General features: G+C 41.0%; 1 protein-coding gene across 1 annotated transcript in view; it reads right to left on the bottom strand.

The window, feature by feature from the left end:
- LOC134578686 (C-signal-like) overlaps positions 1–23,130 on the bottom strand; it is a 62,840-nt gene that overhangs the window by 916 nt on the left and 38,794 nt on the right. The window contains exon 5 of the mRNA XM_063437674.1: positions 16,851–16,961. Within this exon, the coding sequence (XP_063293744.1) occupies positions 16,851–16,961 (111 nt within the window). The remainder of the gene's footprint in view (positions 1–16,850; positions 16,962–23,130) is intronic.

The raw sequence follows: 23,130 nt of genomic DNA on the forward strand, positions 1-23,130 counted from the left end.
AAGTATTCAGAGGGAGGGGGATAATGATTGTAGGTGGTGGTTGCCATTTTCACCCTCCCTGATGGCTGCTCTCACCCCTCAGGGGAGGGGTTGGCGGCTAGTGGAGATGACTGTAAATAGATAAGCAATGTAATTTATTAGGAGATGAAAAATAAAGAACTTTTGGCATTGACGAAATTAATGACATAAGCAGTTATTTCGGATGCTTTTCTTTTTCATATCAAAGTATATATTAGATGGGTTTTTTTTGTTTTTTTTTTTGTTTATACACTGCCTGGCCAAAGAAAAGTCTCCACCTGGATTTAACTAAGCAAATAGGTAAGAGCCTCCTATTGGATAGTTACTGCATGGGCGATTATCATTCAGCTGGAAACCAGTTATTTAACCCCAAATGATGCAATGAGTAGCTTCTCATTTCTTAAACAACCCTGTTAAAAGACGCATCCCGTGGAAAAGATGTTAGTCTGTTTGAGAAGGGTCAAATCATTGGCATGCATCAAGCAGAGAAAGCATCTAAGGAGATTGCAGAAACTACAAACATTTAGTTAAGAATTGTCCAATGCATTATTAAAAACTGGAAGGATAGTGGGGAACCATCATCTTCGAGGAAGAAATGTTGTCGGAAACAAATCCTGATTGATTGTGATCGGCGATCACTTAAATGTTTGGTGAAATGAAATCGTAGAAAAACTGTAGAACTCAGGGCTATGTTTAATAGTGAAATTAAGAGCTTTTCCACATGCACAATGCGAAGGGAACTCAAGGGATTGGGACTGAACAGCTGTGTATCCTTAAGAAAACCACTGATCTTTGAGGCTAATCGGGGAAAAAAAAAGGCTTCAGTTTGCTAGGGAGCATAAAGATTGGACTCTGGAGCAATGGAAAAAGATCATGTGGTCTGAGTCCAGATTGACCCTGTTCCAGAGTGATGGGCGCATCAGGGTAAGAAAAGAGGCAAATGAAGCGATGCACCCATCATGCCTAGCGCCTATTGTTCAAGCCTGTGGGGGCAGTGCTATGATCTGGGGTTGCTGCAGTTTGTCAGGTCTAGGTTCAGCAATCTTATGTGCCCAAATAATAAGGTCAGCTGACTACCTGAATATACAGAATGACCAGGTTATTCCATAAATAGTTTTTTTCTTCCCTGATGGCACAGGCATATTCCAATATGACAATGCCAGGATTCATTGGGCTCAAATTGTGAAAGAGTGGTTCAGGGATCATGAGACATCATTTTCACACATGGATTGGCCACCACAGAGTCACGACCTTAACCCTAGGCTTTCTCCCATCATCAATACAAGATCTTGGTGAAAAATGAATGCAACACTGGACGGAAATCTATCTTGTGACATGGCGAATGCGTGCCAAAATGAAAGCTAAAGGCGGTCCAATGAAATATTAGAGTGTGACTTTTTTTTTTTTTGGTGGTGACTTTTTTTTGGGTGGTGACTTTTTTTGGGCGAGGCAGTGAATATAGTGTGTTTTCATTTTACTTTGTTGTTGAAAATGTAAACATTTATTGGCCACTTGTAAATTGTGAAAAAAAAAGATAAAAAAAAAAAAATGAATAGCTCCCTACATTTGGAGGTATGGGACTGGAACAGTGTTGGGCTGTGTCACAAGTGACATAATTTGTGTCACTGGTGTTGCACTTAATTGGTGAGCCCTTCTGGAAAGGGGGAGGATACACCAACTGAAGGTGTGTGCCTGCCAACATCCAGGCCCAGGACACAAAGTCCTCTTTGCATGGTCTTAGTGCTTGCCACAAATGCGAGTTTGTCGCACTGTGCTGCCTTGAGAAAGTTCCCTGGTGTCAAAACTTTGAAGGTGGGATAGGACCTTGAAACAAGGACTGCCCTGCCAAACACATTGTGAGAGATGATGATAAATTATTCAATTTTATATTTTCTCTCTGTGTCTCTGTATGTATGTAATCTCCACATATTTGACCATGGTGTTATAAAACATACATATTTGTTTTTACCTTAAGAACATTATGTGTATAGCAATATTTTTTAGCACCAATTACAAATATATACATTTGTTATTGCCCATTATTGCAAAATCATAGCAAAGTATAACTGTAAATTTTACCACATGACAGGAGTCAAAAAAACACTTATTTGTTTAGTGATTGCATTTTCACTTTTAATAGGAGTTTGTTTAAAAATGTAAAAAAACAAAATTTGAAAAATAGATTTACCAAACATGCCGAAGTATATTTATAGTACATGTGTATGTGACTAATGCAAATATAGTTCCTTGTTTAGAATCAAGAATCTGTAGGTCAGAAGGGCGATAAACGCTGATGTTAGAGCCTAAAATCCTGTTCTACTTCACCCAACATTTCCTCATTAAACATGCGCGATTAATTTACCATTGCTTTTATTCGCTACACTAGAACAATGACACTTGCACACCTTTGACAATATAGGAGTGACCTCAAATAAAGTCCAAGGGAGTCAGAGGGACCAAAAATAATCCAAAATTAATTTTCAGGAGAAGAGATGTGCACCATTGTTGGGGAAAAAAAAGTTACTCCTTTAAACTTGTTTAAAAAAAAAAAAAATCCATATATTGCTCCTAATCCTTTTTTTTTTTTTTAATCATCAATTTCTGCCATTCAGACATTGCATCTATACATGCCGTTCACGAGGGAGGAGTCATTGTTAGCAAGGGTTGACAGATGTCATATACAAAACATTTTAACATATTCCCATAGCTCAACGTAATGAGGTTAATAGCTATGTAGTGGATAAATTATTTAAGTTGGGAATAATAAAATTCCTCACCTGAAGCTCATGCACTTCTTGTAACTCAAGGAATATTTCAAAGGCAACTATCTGTGCCCCCTACCTTGTTTATTATTAAGAGCTCTGCCCCGGGTTCCATGGGGTTATTATATGCCCAATTATAAAATGAAATAACACATAACTGGCCAAGTCAATGCAAAAACAATTTTACAGTACAGCATCACTCAGCCAAAAATTTATAAGAATAGGAAAAGTGATCTTTATTCTAACAAATAAATATAGAGATCTACATCAAATGTTGCAAGTTTTGAGCGATTACCCCATTTAGGCTCCATAGAATACTATGAGGTGTATTGGCAGGCCTGGTATCTAATTAGTATGAACTAGTTATCTAGTGTGTATATGTATGTTAGATAGGAAAGGGGACCACCAGGATAATGCCACCTGTTACCAACTACCACTATCATGCACACGTGTACAGGTGTGCCCGTATAAGCACAGATGAGTACTGCTGGTTTATTTTAGCATATTTGTGCTCTGAGGTTGTCAGTCATTCAGCATATTTGGATAAGAGATATGAGGGAGTAGTCTTGCCAAGAATTTTGGTGATAAAAAGTTGAAGAGTTTTGCATGACACCCACATATGTAAAAACTCTCTCTCCAGCTATTGTCCAAAGCTGGCCATACAGAACAACTCGGCTAGAGTAGTATACCTCTCATCATAGTTTAAATATTTTGCTCTTGTAAGTTAATACATATTAAAGATTAAGATTTCCTAGAACATTCCAAGTCTATAATAGAAAAAGGGCTAACTCTCATAATGTGCTAGGCACTGTATAATTACGAAGAAAACACTAGCATCTACATAGATAATCTGTTAAACAGTTATGATCAATGCTTAGTAGGTACAAGTCAACATTAGTAAATAGCGTGTTGGCTCACAGCAGGTATTTCTCCCACATTTGGGGAGATATGCGTATGTGACAGCTGAGCAAGCATGTTCAAGGTTAATGTTTAGATTTAGTCACTATAAGGTAATACATTTTATAAAAGTAATGATTAATTCAGGAATCTGTGTGGATGGGGGTATTAGTTTCTGAGATATCACTTTCTGTACAACAACACTATACAGACTTGTAGAGATGATCATCTAGCATTCAAATGTTCCTTTTAATAGTAAGTTTGATGTCTCAACAGGCTCACGGGGGCCAACATGATCCTACCAAAGATATATGCCCAATCGCTGTCTGCAATATGGATGTGCAGGGAGGCACACCATTTCTTTTGGATTCTCCCACTTTTTTCTGAATAAGAGCATAGGAAAGTGGTTTACATAGTTTGCCCCACATAGAACTGTTATGTCTGGCCCAGGAGCTACTATAACAATGAATAATATGATCCAGAGGAGTTGATAGAGGAGAGGCAGCAGCTCAGTTTTTTTTTCTTATCTGACAGCTACTGTGCACTGGCCTCTTACAGCTTGTCCATCATCTCAAAGTCTATCTGTATCAATTGAAGAATAGTCTTATCCAGCGGAGATTGTTGAAACATCAGCTGCATCTGCTACAAGTAGCTCACCCACTGTCAATGTTAACATTTCCAGCACTAATACTACCCCGACCACTAACATCACCTGTACTGGCGCAATCAACATTTTCACCACTGTTAATCAACCTAGTGCTAGTGTACAGGCTAGTGACATTTCACGGTCAGCAGATGCAAGGCACAAGGTGGCGGTTAATGTATTCAGCAAATAAGCAGAGTTTGGAATCACTCTGGGCATCTCTTAGTAGGCCAACTTGCAAATTGTGTGGCAAAAAGTGAGTGGGGAGGAAGAGTTAAGTCATTTCACTAGTGCTGTATGAAACAACATCTGCAAAGATACCACAATTCTGTATTACTAAGGAAAGAAACAGAAGAAGAAAACAATATGGTAATCTGCATGTCCCCTGGTGTAATATCTGATTCTGTTGGCACAACCTACCATCAGGGTTGTTGCTTCTACTACTACTACTACCCGAAGGCAGATTGGGTGGGATGGTGAGTATAGTACCATTAGTCACAGATTTAGAGTTAGTTTTCAAATTAGTGATTTCCCCTCCCCCAATAAGATATATTATACAAAAAGTACCTCTTTCTTTTTTTTTCTCAGGATGAAGCCATGGCTAGACGCAAACTTTCATAAAGATTCCAAAAAAATGTAAATTCAAACTACCATGAACAGCCACCAGGGCACACATTTGTATTCCCAACGCTATAGTGTTCCTTTAAGAAGAAAGTCTGGCAGTTGACATGCATATTCTTTAGCAGTAATATGGGAGTACTTCCTTATTATGATATACCCATGTCGGTTTTTAGATTATTTTTATTGTTACCGGCAAAGCAATCACTTTGGTTGTCAGACAGTCCCCTGATAGGATCCGGCGAGGATGATAAGTATCGGGGTGGAGGGATGCTATGCTGCCTAGTCGTTAGTGCGTCATTTTTTGTAGGACGGCATAGCACAGACTAAGGTTGGGAAGTGGTTAATGACCACTCAAAGTATTGGTTTATTTATACAACTGTAACATAATATGTAGAGCTAGAAATATAATAAAATAATATGCCTGTGTAAGTATGTCTCTGCATGCCTGTATGCATCTGTATGCCTGCATCTTCATGTCTCTGTATGTCTGTGTCTTTATTTATCTATATGTGTGTGTCTGTATGACTGTATGTCTGTGTACCTGTATGTGTTGATTGTATTCATTTCTGTTAATATGTGCCTGTATGTGTGTGTAGCTATATATCTATGTCTATATGGCTTGGGAGAGAAAAGTTACACAAAGGGCCCTGAGGGGAAGAGGGACACACAAAAAACAGAATGAGGGGAGAGACCCACAGAAAAGGGCTGTGGGAAAGAAAGACACACAGAGGGGGTGGGGGGGGAGAGAGATACACATGGGGTTGAAAGAGACATACAAGGGGGTGTAAGACACACTAATATATACAATACACTAAATGGGGATTTCAAAAGGCTGGATACGGGACACCGCTAAAGATACATCTTATTTGTGTGTCCGGCCCTGAGCAAGCCTAATGTCAATCCTTCTTCCCTGATGGAGGCTTATTGAATCAAGTAATTGGCTTAATATGCCTTATTTATTCAAAGCACAAAAAACTATTAAATAACATTATTTCCCTAACTAGGTATACACATCTAGAACGTAAAAAGAAAACATTGTGAGTAAATAGTGCAAATAATAAATCAAAATATTGACTAGTTAAAATAGGACCAGCTACTGAAGCTTATTAGTACAGGTTGTAGTATTCCTAGTACAATGTTGCCAAAAAATATACCGATCTAAACAAAATAGAGATCAGGTATTCTCAGGAGAATATATAATGTGTATTACAAGTTAACGTAATATGATTAAGTAACCCTGTAAGTGCAATTTCCAAGTGGCATGACAGCATGGGTATCACTAGGTCTGTATGCAAACTTGAGGCAACATTATATATAACCCTCTGAGATAGGGATATGGGTATAAATGAGTAGTGACATCAGGGAATACATGGGGAGGTCCAGAGCATACCCCAGACATAGTTAAACAACGGTCAGAAAAATGACAGTGGAAATAAGAGAAAAGCTTGTAAATCCCCTATTATAGTATCGCCCTTGTTCACTGTATTATAGGTTGTTATGGTGATATTACACAGGATTTTAGTAAGAGCTCATCTGTTGGCGTATAAGAGAGTGAGTTCCTGTAGGTAATATATTAGTCCTGCACGTATAGGTCACCATATAAGTCAGCCTTGATGATAATTTTAAATCAAATATCCCATAAGGAACCTACTCATAAAGATAGCTATGGTCTTAAGTACTAGTGAGATAGGAAATCTCGTTCAGTGGCGTACCGCTAAAAACACCAGGTACTCCTATGGTTATGATGCTCAGCCAGCAAGGAACATAGAATAATCCCCAAACATATTACTCATAAGTGCAACGGGATTAGTTCCCAGAGTATAAGGAGAGTGATAGCTAGATCGAGTCCTGCTGGTTTCAGATACATAAAGGTTAATGTGTTTCTTTAGGTAAAATCCCTAGCACTTGCTTGTGCTCTAAATTTTAGCTAAAGGTATAGTTGCTAGCTAGTCCTACATCTAAGTAACCAAGCTAAATAGAGAGAGAGCCTAAGGCTGAAAAAAGCTTTTAGAGTGGTCCTAAGTTAAAATATCTACGATGTGTGGAGTCTACCTCAACGCGCATTTCGGAGCTAAGATGCGCCTTTGTCAAGAGTTGAATGTAGACTGGAAACGCTGGCTCTTATAACTGTAGTGATACGCCCCTCGATTGTATGACATCGTTCTGCCAATAACGTCCGTCGGAGGGTGCGGTATTCACTATGAGTGGCGTGTGTGAATGGACACAGGGAGAGGAGATTTAATATTAACTCCTTTAGTCCCAGAATGTTCAATTTGTAATTAGTCCCTGTTAAGGGACAGTTCTTGTGGATCCCTAGTTGGGGTTATGTTATGGTTGTTTTGTTAAAGTTAACAATATAGTTAAGAATACTGTGGTGATCGCTAGAATAGAGCAGTGTCATTAAAAATAGAATATTATATTGGTGGTACCTGATATCATCAAAATATCTGAGACAGATCTTGGTATTTATATTGTTGATATCATTTTTAAGGGGTTGTCAGAATATAGATAAGGTTGAAAGATATGGTTATCAATTAGATGGAAATATTACCCATATCTTTTGTCTCCAGAATGTATCTATGATATATCTCACTGTTTATATATCTGGCAACATCTTTTATTATCAGGATTACGAAAAACAGGTATTTTAATCATCCTGCTTAATGTCATGAATTCTGAGAATGATAAGTATACAGTTTCAGTTGGAAGACTTTTTAGGTCCCAAAGGGACATGAGTCATTAAGACGGTGTTATGAATGTATTTAGAGGAAACGTTTGTAGTTTTAAAGACGGAATCGATAACTATGTATTATTTAGGGTATCAAGAGCCCCAACATTATACTCTAGGATTAACCGAAAAAAAGTAAATATATATATATATATATATATATATAGATATTTGTGTACTGGGTAATTAGAGGACGTACAATTAAAAGTGTATTAAAAAGGACCAAAGTCGGTTGAGGTGTGCCGAAACCGACGAGAGGTCAGGCCTGCAAAAGAGGGCCCACCTGGTATATTGATGTAAATAATAAAGGGTGAGGTGGGAGGGGAACTTCAAAACGGCGACGATAGGTAAGCTGGGATGACTGGGGATTTAAATAGGAAAATAACCCCTCCCACAAATTCAGGCATTCTGCCTTCCGCTTGTGTACGGGGTAATTCGAGGACGTACAATTAAAAGTATGTAGTTCGATAAGGACCAAAGTCGGTTGAGGTGTGCCGAAACCGACGAGAGGTCAGGCCTGCAAAAGAGGGCAAAAATAAAAGCCAAGATTAATTCTACAATTAGTAATCATTTAGTCACATTATCGAAAAGACAGTCTGATTCTATCCTGGGTTAGGAATGTTCCTATTGTAAACCTACTTCCCATATTTCTACTTACGTGTGTCGTAACACGCCCATTAGAGGCTGTTGTTGTATTGACATGGAAAATGAGGATTAAGGCCTAGGTGGAGTATTAAAGTAACAAATATCACAGTTACTAAAGATAGTTAGGGACCTGGCTAACCTAGTTTGATAAATTTTGGAACCGGGCACAATTTAAATAGCCCGACTGATGAGTTTTGGTATAAGGAGTAGATAATATAATGATTGTTGCTTTCTGAATTCTTGACGCATGGGTGAAGGTCGAATGTTTTCCGACAGCAGGATTCTTTCTTTGTACTCAAGAAATCATAGAATGCCAAGTAAGCTGCTGACTTAAATTACTATATTAGTAGGTTATTAAAGGGAGGCTTAATGGCTAACTTGAAAACTCCCCCATAGATTGTACTGTTGAAAGGGAGTGAATTGGATGATTTGTGGAGTTTTGATCTCTGACAACTGTCAGCGCCTTTACTGAATAAGAAAGAAAATGGGAGCTGTTGGAGTATATTGTCTACATGTAATGTTAAAATTCCTGTAAGTATAGTTTCAATAGTATTGTAGGCTAGTTTCAAAGAGATGTGGCAAAAATTGTACAAGCAGCCATTTATAATTGGAACGCATTTATTATCCTGAATCATATACAATACTTACACATATCGTAAGCTGTAGAGTATGTTTGCTTAGTATTAGTAGACAAATCTTACCTGCGTAAAAACTCTAACTTAAGGCATGATTAGACCTTTTTGACCTGCAGAGGATTTCTGGACTGAATGTTCTTTTTGCTCGATCGTTACGTTTAAGCTAGGTCCGACTTCAGGAGTGGCTAGGGCAGGGGGATACTGCGGAGGACTTGAGATGCCAGGGTTAGTGTTTATTAAAGATAGTACGTTACCTGGAGCTATTTCTTGTAGCATGCTGTGGCGAGGGAGGAAACATATATATGTTTTAACTATGCAAAACTTAGATGCCCATTGAATATCCCGTGTAGTAGAGCTGCTTGCCAATGGGTACTGATAGGAGAAGATAAGGACTATCCCGTAAGAGGTGAGGCCCTGCCATTTTCCCTGTGTCTGAGAGAGGCCCTACCTTTTATTTGGGCCATGTGGACTTGTACCTACTACGCGCAGCGGGGTGTTAACCTCTTGTGGATGAGTGTTAACCTGACCTTACACGTGTGAGTAACTGCATTGAACCACAGCGAAAAGGACTGTAAAAGGTGTGGGGACATTCTGTCATCAAACTAATATGGTGACCAAACTCAGGTATGCCTTTCTTACAGTGGGATAAGCTTTAGCCTTTGATATGGTAATTGGGTAATTCAATACCTTTTCAGGAAAGAGATAACCACTTACCCCTATCCCCATTCCCTCTTCCTTCCCTGTTCCTTCTTGGCTGTGCTGCTGAGCAGACCATTAAGCAGATATGGGCTAATTTTTATCAAGGTGAACTGTGAGTGGGATCTGGTGATTTTATAAGATTTAGTTGTTATTGTTAGTTAGGTTGTTGTTGCTGTTGTTGAGTTAGATTGTGTGTCATTATTTGTATGTTGTTGTTGTTTTGTCTTTGAATAAATATTTGTTAAAGTAGATGGACCAGAGTTTATATGTGTATGCATACATAATAATTTAGAGAGTTTGGTAATACACCACAAAAGGCACCTGCAGGCAATATATACAGTATTAGATAAAAAGAAAAACAGGGTAAGTAGTAAACAACTTTGTACAATAAGAACACTACTTATGGATAGATACTGTAGGATTGTGGTCAGTGTTTAGTTTTTGTGTGCTGGATCAGTGTGCCAACTACAGGATCGTCCCGCTATATGGGGAGGTCTCGGTATCAGGCTGTCTAGGTGATGAGTTTGGGAGATCTCCACTCAGTGAAGATCTGGGGTAGTTAAATGTTGGTGATATTGTAGAACGAAAGAGTAAAGAAGAAAAGTGTAAGAAGTGGAAATGTAAAGAATCAAAGAGGAGATCTGTCTGGACGCCAAGACAGAACCCTGTGTGAGCTGGGGGGGTGTGGCTGTAGGGTTCGTCCCCGGGACTATGCTATCCCAGTCATTTATTATTTCTTTTGGAGACATATATAGCTGAATGGGGTGTGAGGGTTGTAATCTGGATTTACGCTAGTAGGGCTATGGTCCGGTAAGAGTGGAGGGCTGGGGAGGGGGATGGGAGGTGGAAGAGGGCAGGAAGGTGGTAAGGTGGGAAAGGTGAGGGAGATGAGTGAGCGGTCTCTCCGGTGACGAATTGGCCATACAACAGTGTCGTCAACGGTGAGATGCTTCCTTTCGAGGGCTGTATTAGTTCTCTTATAATGCATTTGTCAGACAGCGTAGGCAGGAGTTTAAATTCCGCACACAGACATATTGATAAACATTTCCCCACTGTCTAGTTGTATTGAAATAGTCAGGCAGGCGTGAATCTTAGAGTACACATATCATAATTTGAGGGACAGATGGTGAATATTTGTCGATAGTAAGGATTGCAGTAACGTAACCACTTTGTAGGTAAGTATTATGTATATCTAGACAATTGTTGCTAAATATTGACTTGTCTATCAGAGAATTGGGCGAAGGTATATGCTATGAACTTTAAATATGCTATATTCCTGGGTTTGTGGGTGGTAAAAGGCTTCAGCTTATAAGCCGTGCCCGCTTCAATACATTTATCGATTACTAATTTTATACAATTGCCCTCGCTAAGTGCTGTGATGTAAGTAAGCAGACATGCGTCCCGTATATACGCATGTGATATGTGTAGGTACGCTTGTTACAAATATATAGGCTATATGGTACGATTTACAGCAGCATGAATATACATCTTTGGGGGGAGAGCCGGACAGTCCATAATTAGGCTGAGGAAGATGTTAGCGCTTTTGTGGATGGGAGAATGCTTACTGTGTCAAGTAATCTTGACGTGGGCCTCGGGGATCGTCACGGGAATCTCCCGTTCGCAGGTGCGGTGACTGGAATCTTTGTTCATTCCTGCGTTTTTTAGCAGGGGTGAGCCAGCGCTAACGTTGTGGAAGGCTAAGTTTGTCCTGGTTTGGCGGAGGGGAGTTCCAATCTATGATGCTGGTTGCCGGTAGTTCAGGGGTTGGAGGAAGGCTGGGACGTCAGTTGGGGAGGTGATCGTGAGTGTGTTGCCTTTGTTAGAGACTATTAGCGCGAAAGGGAATCCCCAATGGTATTTAATATTTCGGTTTCTCAGCAGTTCGGTAATTGGTTTTAAGGCTCTCCTAGCTTGCAGTGTGTACCAGGATAAGTCAGGTTATATCTGTATAGGATGGTTATGAAATAATAGCGGTTGTGAGGTTTTTCTTAAGAGTTTGAGGATGGTATCCTTAATAGAGAAATAATGTAGACGACATACAACATCCCTTGGGGCATCTGCTGACAGGACTCTCTGGCGCAGAGAGTGGTGAGCTCTGACTAGCAGTATAGTATTAGCTCTTGGTTCGCCCAGTATTCGGTTAAAAAGCTCGGAGAGTGTTGATGGTAGATTCTCTCCCTGGGATTCTGGGAGACCTCTTATGCGCAGGTTATTCCTGCGTCCATGTCGTCAATGTGTCCTTGTGTATAGGAGTAATGAGTTAAATGAGAATCTATTGTCGAGATATTTGTGATTTGCGCCTGTAACACTTCCCTTTCTTCTTCTAGGTCAGTGACCCGTAAATTCAGTTGGTGGATGTCCGAGCCCATTGCGTCCATTTTAGATAGGAACATGGCTTCGAGTATGCCCAGCAGTGTTTGGAGGTCATTTTTGGAAGGCAGGTTTTTTATTAAATCTCTTATGTCAGCTTAGTGTGTCGAGTCAGACGTAGCCTGCGAGCCTTCTGATATAGCAGGGCTTTGAGGCTGGGAGGATGAGGTGGAATCTGTTCCCGCCATTGTGGTTTGCCGCACCGGCCTCCTCCTCGCGGTCGGTATTGTCTTTAAATTAACGGGTTAGAGAGCCCGATTTAGTGGTGGATGTTTTCCCTCCTTGTCCCTGGTGCAGCTTCTTAGGGTTGCCCATGTTGGTTGATAGCCTCTGATTACAGTGGATTAAGTCCCGGGTCTACTGGAGCAGAGTCAGTGTGCATCCATGCAGCTCCGTGGGTAGCCACGCCCCCCCAACCGGAGACCTTTTGAGTCGCCCGAGTGGTATTCTTTCAAGTTTCCAGCGATGGGTGTCTCTATTGTGAGTTTCGGGCATCTTACATGTTCTTTTATCCTTTCTTTAAAAAGGACAAAAAAAAGGTTTTTCCCACATATTTTAGGTTGCATTCACAAGTGAGGAGATAGACCAGGCCAGCAGTGTTGCAATTGAAGAATGAGGTGATTTTGAAGGTCTGTTTCCATTCCCTGTCAGTGACTTTTTTCTAGTTCAGTTTAATGAATTTACAAGTGACACAATGTCCGCATTTAAAAGGACCCCCATGATGGGGGTGTTGAGCCAAGTGTGTATGTTGGGGCGCTGAGGTTGAAAATGGCTAGGGACTAGAAGGTCCCTCAGGTTCTTTTCCCTCTGTGCAGTCATCTCAACTTTTGGACCAAGTATTTTTTTCAGATGTATGTCATCCGTTAATATTGGCCAGAATTTTTGGATATCCGTTTTGACTCTGTCCCACCCTGCATCGTATGTTGCAATCATACGTGGGGGGTTGATGGTGTAGGATACGAATATCCATTTTGCTATCTATACTAGCTGTTCATATAAGGGTTAATTTGAACCAAGAATAAATTTGGAATTGTATCTCCGACTCTCGGAAATAAAATGTATCTAAAATGCTAGTTACGGGAAAAGTACTGATTTCGAAATGTTTTTGTTAATTAATGCTCATGGCCCCTACCGACATGAAAATGGGGTATAAATATAACTGACGTATAATACAATTTGAATTGGTTATAGAACACATCTCTAGTCTTCTTGACTGATTCCCAGGATCCTGTCTAACAAAGAGGGTGTGGCTCCGACAAAATATCCATCTAACAAAGAGGGTTTCGTGTATAGCTGATTTTATCCCCAACAAATTGGTGTCAGAAGTTTTGGGTTGCAATTGAACGGAACTGATAGGATAAGTTAAGAGGATTGGGTGTCTATTTGGCCTTTATTCTTTTACTTTTCTGTTTCCAGCCTTCATACATTGCATATCTACGTTTTTATTTAAAGGGGAACTTCACTTTTGAGGTTTTTGTATGGTATCACTCCTTGGGTAGGATGAGAGCCTTTGTACATAATTGTCTATGGGAGACGTCCCTAGATCCCTCTTTGGAAGAGGTTGCCTTTGGCAGGTTGTAAAACTGATTTTCAGTCTTTGGCAGACTGCATTGTAATATAAAGTACATGTAAATTTTGCGGGCTAAAATGGCTTAGAAAAAAATAATAATAATAAGACAGATTTGTTTTAACTCTGTACTTGATGGGTATTTTGGCTGTCCTGCAACCTCTATTTTGCTTGCGATATATCTGTTGGCTTTTGTGCTTTTTTTTATATAACTTTGCAAGGGATTGGTGTAGCCACTGCCCCATTAAGCTCCCTTTCTACCTCTCCCCAAGATGAGAAGATTAAACAAACCCAGCGAAGGTCCCCTAAGGGTATCAAAACTAGGTATAAGAAAAGGATGGGACTGGGTGTTAAAAGAACAGATAAGGATGATGATGAGGAAGAACAGGAAGAAGAACTTGATGAGTTAGACACACAGCAGACATATCCTTTTCTGACTGTAGGAGATCAATTCATTTTGAAACCTTTAACTCCAGGATAATTAAAGGACATAATTAAGGGAGCTCCAAATCCTAGAACGAATCCCTCTGAATGTATTATGTATTTGAAGAGAATGTGCCAAGGACAAAATATGACACAGATTGACAAAGTTAATTATTGACTGATTTTTAGATTATGACTCAGAATCTGGGTGGAAATGGAGTAGGGTGCCCACTGTGAGTGTCCCACAGTGAGTACTTATCCATTAGCCACGGAAAAAGGGAGAGACATTATGTGGGATGAAGTGAAAACGAGATGATAAGATTGTGGAAAGACAAGCAGTCCATCTCCACTGCTTTGTCCTGTAAACGGGGCACAAAGGAGACAGTGACAGATTTCACTAAAAGGTTTTATAAATGTTGGAAAGATGAAGTTGGACTTGGTGCAGAGGAGAGTGGTATGTAAAAAATACAGACTTGCATTGGGAATATGCTTCCAGCATATTCACTGCTAGTTAAACAGCTGATTTCAGAGTGGTCAACTTTAACTCCAGTTAAATTCTTGCAGAAAATACATGAGAGAGAAGCAGCAGGTTGTTTTTCTATAGGTAAAGATGAAGAGTATCATCAGTCACAGGGTTTACAGCATTGTGACCCTAATCAGGCAAGAGAGAGAGAGGTTTTGGAGGTGATAGGAGATTAAACCAAAGAGGATTTAGCGGTCCAAGGGATAGAGGACGTGGAGGAAATAGGTCCCAACCATGTATTAATAGAAGGATACATTGTTTTAACTGTGGACGACAGGGACACTGGAGGAATGAGTGTTTTTAGTTGGGTTGTTACCAAGTTCAGTATCTCGATCTGCCTCCAAAGCTCTCTTGTAGGCTCTCTTAAGACATTTAGCTGTTTAACATTTAGCAAAAGTAGCTGTGGGAGAGAATGAATTTAAGCAGTTCCAACGTGAAGTCAGAATGTGGTTTATGATTTACTCCTCTGTTTCAAGATAGTGTGTGACAAGTTTAATGCCTCCCACATGGGGTATGGAGGAGTACAAGGATTCCACATCTAAACTGCAGAGCACCACTGGTTCTGGTAAAGTCAGATTGGAAAGTAAAACTAGAGTTTGCTTTGTATCCTGTATGATGGATGGTAGAGATTCCACATGTGGACGTAGGATTCGGTCTATATAGATGCTTCCATTTTGTGTCAGGTTGTCTATTCCTGAGACTATTGGGCATCCAGGGGGATCTTGTTGGTCTTTGTGGATCTTGGGCAGACAGTAGAAATTTGCTGTCCTTGGGTTTCTAGTTAGGATAAATTCATTCTCCTCCTTGGACAGCACCCCTCTCCTTCTGCCCATGTCCAGAATTCGTTTAAAAATGCATTAGTGGGATCTGCTTTTAAGATGTGTTACGTGTCTTTGTCCTCTAGAATCCTTAGGGCTTAGTTTTTTGTGCTTTGAATAGTATGTAGAGCTGTACAGATGGGTGAACAAGACCAACGATAAAGTTGGAGGTGGTGCAGTCCATGCTCAAGCAAGCTTATAGTCCAAATTAATAAACAGCAAGTAAAACATTTCTTGAGAACCAAACTCAAACATTTATCACATGACGGAAGTCTTTGTCTACAATTTCAGTAGAATATGATATTCTATTTTCCCAATGCAACTATTTTGGTTTGCTAAATCATGATTTGTATAAGATGTCACTACTTTAAACTCAACATGATTCAGTGAATAAAGCATCTTGAGATGAAAAAATAAGTAATTACTGTAGACCACTTTTAGTATTGTTATAAATACTGTAACGAAATCCCTGTTTAACAAGCCTCAGAGAAACAGCATTTCGTTTGACCATGCGTATTATGCTTAATTCGTAGAATACTAAAGAACCGAATAAAACTACCGAAGCACCCGACCTCCCACTGAGGTCGTGTGCCCCTCATTTACCTCCCAGATCTTGCGGTTAACCGCAAGTTAATTGATGAAAGGCATGGTGGCCCTCGTTCGTTTGACGAACACGTGGCGGTCGCCATTTTAAAACCGTCGAACGCTCAGCGGTGGAAAGGCAACAATCCTCTGGAACTATTTTCGGACACTTATTCCGCCACCCACCGCTGATAAATACCGAGTCCTCGTCCATACCGGTAATATCTCCCGAACATAGTAATCACCTTGCCGTTCAGGACTTTATTTTCACCCAAGACCTACCGACCCCAGGTAGCTACAGTTATGGAACTCTCTTCGGATTGAATTGCATGAACAACTGGTGAACTTAGACTTTGCTCGACGTTATTGAGAACTGTGTTCGTGGGATCTGAGCGCTATTCGCCTATAATATGCGCTCAGATCCAAGCTGTCTGGGGGTATGTGGAATATGGGGATTACGTTCGGTTAAATATAAGTTATATATTTTAATACGGTTTTGTTATAAAATAAAAAGAATATGTTTCTCTCTGCACGGAGATAATTAGGTTCTCTTCAACCACTTAAGTTAATTATCTCCAGGATAGAGAGGAGGGGTTACAGTCTTCCTGTGGGTGTGTATAATAATTGTACTGTACATTGATTGGTTCTGTATATTTTGTTACAGTCTACCACAAGGTCCCATGTGGGAGTGCCCTTGCTGGGAGACCATCATAAAAGGGCTGAGTTTGGCCATCAATAAACACATCGTTTTACCCCTTCATGAAGTCTCGACTCATGTTTGGGGGATTGGGAACTATAATCACTACTTCACTCTTTTCAGCTTGGATTTTGGGAGACGCTACAAGGATCAGCGCTGCACGGATAGCAGGATCCTTTACAAATACATATACACAGATTTCACTAATCATGGTATACTCACATCCTTTCCTCCAAGATCTGTTTGCACCCATCCTGGGTGGAGAGCAGTAAACAGAATTCCATCATTCTTGTATCCCACTGACTGACACTGAGTGAGCATATTTAGGGCAGCCTGCAGGAAATATAATGGATTAGTAAATTGCATAGAAACAGATATTGTGCATGAAATGTGGGATATTTATTTCATAGAGACAGAGATATGTATTAACTGTATAAAAAACAAAACAAAGAAAAATGACAATACGTGGTTGTCATCACATTTTGAATTCATATAGTTGTGCTTTTTCACTGCCAAAAATATTAAAAGAGAATGGGTCCAAGTACAGATCCCTGAGGTACCCCACTGGTGACAAGACCATGCTTTGAATATAATCCTTTGACTACAACCCTCTGTTGCCTGTCACTCAGCCACTGCCTTACCCATTCAACAATATTGGAATCTATACAAAGTAGTGTGCCAAGAAAACATAAATTTTACTTACCGAAAATTTCTTTTTCCTTAAGATTAGAGGCAGTGCTTATACCACAGGGATATCCAATCTGGAGGGAAAAAACAGGCAGGCAAATCTCCAAACATTTTAATCCCTCCCCTAATTACCTCCTTTCCCATAAGTAGCAGCTCCTCCTGATCATCCCCAGACAATACATAAGCCAAATAGCTGCAAAATTAGTTTATTGGAAAAAAGGGGCGGGAATTGTAGCACTGCCTCTAATCTTAAGGAAAAAGAAATTTTCGGTAAGTAAAATTTATGTTTTTCCTTTCAGATTAGAGGCAGTGCTTATACCACAGGGATATAATAAAGCAGATCCAGAGGGCGGGTTCATTTCACCACTGCTTGAAGCACCTTGCGCCCAAAAGCTGCATCCTCCGAGGCCAGTATGTCCAACTTGTAGTGTTTTGCGAAAGTATGGAGCGAGGACCACGTAGCCGCTGAACAAATCTGAGAAGGAGAAGCAGCTGCTCGCAGAGCCCAGGACGTCGAAACAGATCTAGTAGAATGGGCCTTTAACGGGCCTGCATGATCCATGCCATTCCTGGAATACGCCAACTGAATACAATCCTTCAGCCATCTAGCCAGAGAAGTTTTCGAAACCTTCATGCCTTTTCTTGGGCCCTTGAATAATACAAAAAGACTGTTATCCTTCCTGAAGGATTCTGTTGCTTTTAGATATTGCAAAAGACATCTCTTTACATCTAGGCAGTGAAATTTGCGTTCCAAGGCATTAGATGGATTCTGACAAAAAGTTGGTAAGACCACTTCCTGGTTAACATTTGAAACAGAACAAACTTTCGGGCTGAACGAAGGATCGAGCTTTAGAACCACCTTGTCCTGATGAAAACTAAAAAAAGGAAAATTTGCCCGAAGAGCTTGGATCTCACATACTCTTTTAGCAGATGTAATAGCCACCAAAAAAACAGTTTTCAATGAAATGAGCTTTAGGGAAGCTTCCTCCAATGGTTCAAAGGGCGGCTCACAAAGCGCGGAAAGGACTAAGTTTAGATCCCAGGGAGGACAGGTTTCCCTAACATAGGGCACCAAACGAGTCAGAGCTCTGAAGAACCTAGAAATCAGAACATTTGAGGCCAGGCATCTGAGGGAGAAGAAACTGATAGCAGAAACTTGTAATTTCAACGATGCAGGTTTAAGGCCTTTTGCAAATCCCATCTGAAGGAAGCTTAGGATCTTCTGAAAGCACGCGGAAACCGGGTTGACTTTAAACCTACAACACCACTGACAAAATATCTTCCAAATTCTAGTGTAGATCTTAGACGTCGATTCCTTGTTAGTTGCCAACAGGATCTTAATCACTTCAGGATCCAGACCTTTGCTCTCTAAAATCTGGAATTCAGAAACCAAGCCGTCAACTGGAATTTCCGAAGGGTCGGAAGAGGCACCATGGCGTCCTCTAGAATTTCTCCTGAAAGCGGCAACTTCCAAAAGGTGGCCCCCGGAAAGTTCAGGAGAACTGAGAACCAACTTCTCCTCGGCCACCATGGAAGGATTAGGATAATTCTTACATTTTCCAGCCTTACTTTTTGACGTATTCTGGGAATAAGCACTACTGGCGGAAAGATATAAGCCAGGTTGAACTTCCATGGAACTGACAGGGCATCTATGAAATCCGGCCTGTCCGCTGGATTTAGGGACGCAAACCGTCTTGTCTTCCTGTTCATTCTGGATGCCATCAGGTCTATCTCTGGAACACCGAAGCGGTCTGTGATGAAATTGAAAGTTCTGCATGACAGGGACCAATCTGCTTGTTTCAAATGATGCCTGCTCAGGGCATCTGCCACCACATTGAATTTTCCTAAAATGTGAACTGCAGAGATGGACATAAGGTGCACTTCCGCCCACAGCATGATCATTGAACACAGGCTTTCTAATCTTGTTGATCTCGTACCTCCCTGTTTGTTCAAATATGCCACTGTCGTACGATTGTCTGAACGAATTTGAATATGTCGCTTTATGATGAGAAACTGAAACGCCAAGAGTGCCATCCATACGGCCTTTAATTCCCTGAAGTTCAAGGAACTTCTCATATCCTTCACTTGCCAGGACCCCTGCTTCTTTATGTCTCCCAGATGGGCCCCCCAGCCCAGCGCAGAAGCATCTGTTGTTATGATAGTGAAGGACTTCATCCGGAATGACAGACCCTCGTGGAGGAAACGAGAAGATGTCCACCACTGCAGACTTTTTAAAGTTAGATTGTTGAACCTCATCAGCCCATCCAGGCCGAGTTCCTGTCGATTCCAGACTAGCAGAATGTTTCTTTGTAGAGGTCTCATTCTGGCTTTTGCCCAACCGACGGCCGGAATTGCGGCTGTAAACAGACCCAGCAAGCACATGGCTTCTCTGATTGAAAACACTCTTTTTACTCTGAGATTCCGGATTAACCGCTTGATCTTTAGTTTCTTTTCTTCCGGCAGAAATAACTTCATTGCGATAGAATCCAAAATTAGACCCAAGAACTGGATCCTTTGAACTGGCACTAGTTCCGATTTGTTGAAATTTATTAGCCAGCCATGCTTTTCCAGCGATTTGATGGCTGTCCTCAGATCTAACTGTAGTTGAACCTGGGACTCTGCAATCAACAGCCAGTCGTCCAAATATGGAATGACAGCGATGCCCAAACCTCTTAGAAAGGCTGAAACGACTACTAGAAGCTTTGTGAAAACTCTGGGCGCTGATGATAGGCCGAAAGGCAGTGCTCTGAATTGGTAATGTTTGGTTACCGATTGGCAGCACACCGCAAACCGTAGAAAACTTTTGCTGGATTCCGCTATGGGTACATGAAGATAGGCATCTTTCAAATCCAGGGACGCAAACCAACTCTTTGGGTGAATAAGCAGAGCCGCTGATTTTACTGATTCCATGAGGAATTTCTTTTTTATAATCCGCTTGTTTACGGCTTTTAGATCTAGAATAGGTCTGAACGAACCATCTGGTTTTGGCACCAAGAAAAGTCTTGAATAGGTGCCTTGATGTCTTTCCTTCATAGGAACTTCTTCCACCACTCTTTTTAGTAACAGAGTTGACACTTCTCGCATCAGAGAGAGTTCCATATCTAGAGACTGAACCCTGGAACATAGAAACATGTTTATAGGGGCTTGTGATAATTCTAGAGCGTATCCGTGCTCTATCACTGTAAGGACCCAGCGATCTGACGTTGTCTCTTTCCAGTGCTCTAGGAAGTGACTCAACCTTCCACCCACCGGCCTGGCGTCATAATTTTTTATTTCTCTTGGCAGTAAACCTTTCCTTCTTCCTATAATCAAAGGCTCTTTGCTGTTGACCCCTGAAATAGTTTCTACGAAAGGAACTTCTGAATGAAGGACGAGTCTCTGCGTGACGGCTTCTAGACTGCTTCCTATATGATACTGGTAAAGCTTTCCTTCCTTCCTTCATCTGTTTCAACAGCTCATCCAGCTTAGAACCGAAAAGTCTTCCTGGTTCAAAAGGTAGTTCACACAGAGAATTTTTAGATGCCGCATCTGCAGACCAATTTCTAAGCCAAAGCGCTCTCCTGGCGACTGTTGAGATACCAATATTCTTGGCCGACAATTTCAGGCTTTCTGAAGAAGCATCCACTAAAAAAATCAGACGCCATCTTGATATTTTTTAATAGCTTTAACGGGTCTTCCTTAGCTTCTCCCGTATATACTTTTTCTAGTTCTTCCAACCAAAGTTTCTGGGCCTTGGCAACGGATGACCCCGTAATCAAGGCTTTAGCTTGGGCTGCAGAAGAGATGAACAACTTCTTTAAAGAGGAGTCCATGCGTTTATCCATGACATCCTTGAGCCCGCTTGAATCTCCAATTGGTAAAGTAGTCTTTTTACCTATTTGAGCAATAGGGACGTCCACTACAGGGACCGTATCCAGCTTGCAGTCTTACTCTGATTCTATGGAAAAAAGAGTTTTAAAATGCTTAGACATAAACGGCTTGTGACTAGGGAACTTCCATTCTTTCAAAATCAATTCCTTAGTCTGTGGGTGAAAAGGAAACACTTTGGACTTTTTCCCCGTTACCCCAAAATCAAAGATGCACTGCACTTCTTTAATCAATTTCCCAATGGCTTCATCTGGGAAAGCAAATTCCTCATCTGAGGAATCACTGCCTGAATTATCTTCATACTCAGAACCACTAGTTCCCGAACTAGTATCAGATGTTTCCCAAGATCTCAGTCTTTTCTTAGCATGCTTTACCATCTGAGAATCCTGGGCAACAGAAGCCTGGACTGACTGTAAAGCAGCTGACTGCACATCCACAAATGTTTGCTGCATACTTTGCTGCAACCAGCTGAGAAAAGTGGACATTTCTGTTCTCTTTGCTTCCTCTGAAGCTTCTTTTGAACACACTGAGCAAAGTTTCTTTTTACAACCATCAGGCATAGGTTGGCCACACACAGAACACATTAAATGCTTGGTTTTAGATGCACATTTCCCCTTCTCAGCAACTTTATCCATACTTTCCGGATTAGACATACTGGAAAACAAGAAAACAAGAAAGGGGAAAATAATCAAAATTTTCTCCTTACGGATTCAGGCTAAGAACCATTTAAAATGAAAACTTAACAGTCTTACCTTAAATGGCCTGAGAGTGTGTTGGAGGGCAGGTGAGAAACACACTTCACAACCGATCTGAGAGCTCCTGGCAAACAGAGGTTGCTGCTGGTACATGCTCATATAAGTCCTGTAACCAAACGGAAACGTCCAGTTCGAATTTGGCGCCTGAATCCAGGTTCGCATTGCGCATGTGCATAGCGCTATGCGACTCCCTGGTGGAACGCAACGCAACCTGTGTGTGCGTTCCACCGACAGGACCTCCCAGCCGACGCACGCCTGCGTCCTTCGTCATACCGGCACCTGGCACGGCAAAAGACGGAAACATAAATTTCGAGTGACCACGCCGGCCGGCGTGTTGCACGCTACTTACCGGACATCAAGGAAGCAGAGCCTCCAGAGCCTCAGCCCTTCTCACCTACTTCCTGGAGAACCTTCCTGTCTAACCTCCCCTGCCGAAGGCAGGCAAAGAACTGGGGATGATCAGGAGGAGCTGCTACTTATGGGAAAGGAGGTAATTAGGGGAGGGATTAAAATGTTTGGAGATTTGCCTGCCTGTTTTTTCCCTCCAGATTGGATATCCCTGTGGTATAAGCACTGCCTCTAATCTGAAAGGAAAACTATGAATAAGCAATGGTTCTCTGCCATTCTCCTCATTAATTGTGTAGGCTGTCTCTGCACTACTTCTACTGCCATAATACCCTTCTTTTGAACAGGATGAGTGAAGAGGAATGGGTGATGCATCCATAGATTTGAAATTAGGAAAGACACACTAGGGTATATTGTATAGAGAATACATTGGCAACATTAAGATGAAATACAGGGGCAAAATACATTAGTTTATTTGGCAAATTACCCAAAAGATGAGGTAAGTGACTTGGCTGGAGGGAATGTGTCAGTGTTGAAGGCAACATGCATGGAAGTGAAGGTGTAGGTGACATGACTTAGAAGGGAATTAACATTAATTAAGTGAAGAGGGTACAAAGTGACAATGGACATTCTATTTATTTCAGAGTTACTAGTAACATACAGTTTACAGCATTTCTATTCTGGGGCCTCTAGAAAGCTGAATCATTAAGTATTTATTGCATCCCTTATACCAAGATGGCACATAAAAAGAAACAGTCTGCCCTAGGTGGGGTGGAAAAATGCTGGGAGTCTAAGGAAAAGCAGCCAACACAACCTGGAAACTTTGCAAGTCATTACTAGATGTCCTA

Source organism: Pelobates fuscus, chromosome 12 (genome assembly GCF_036172605.1).
Source record: "Pelobates fuscus isolate aPelFus1 chromosome 12, aPelFus1.pri, whole genome shotgun sequence".
NCBI classification, from domain to species: Eukaryota; Metazoa; Chordata; class Amphibia; order Anura; family Pelobatidae; genus Pelobates; species Pelobates fuscus.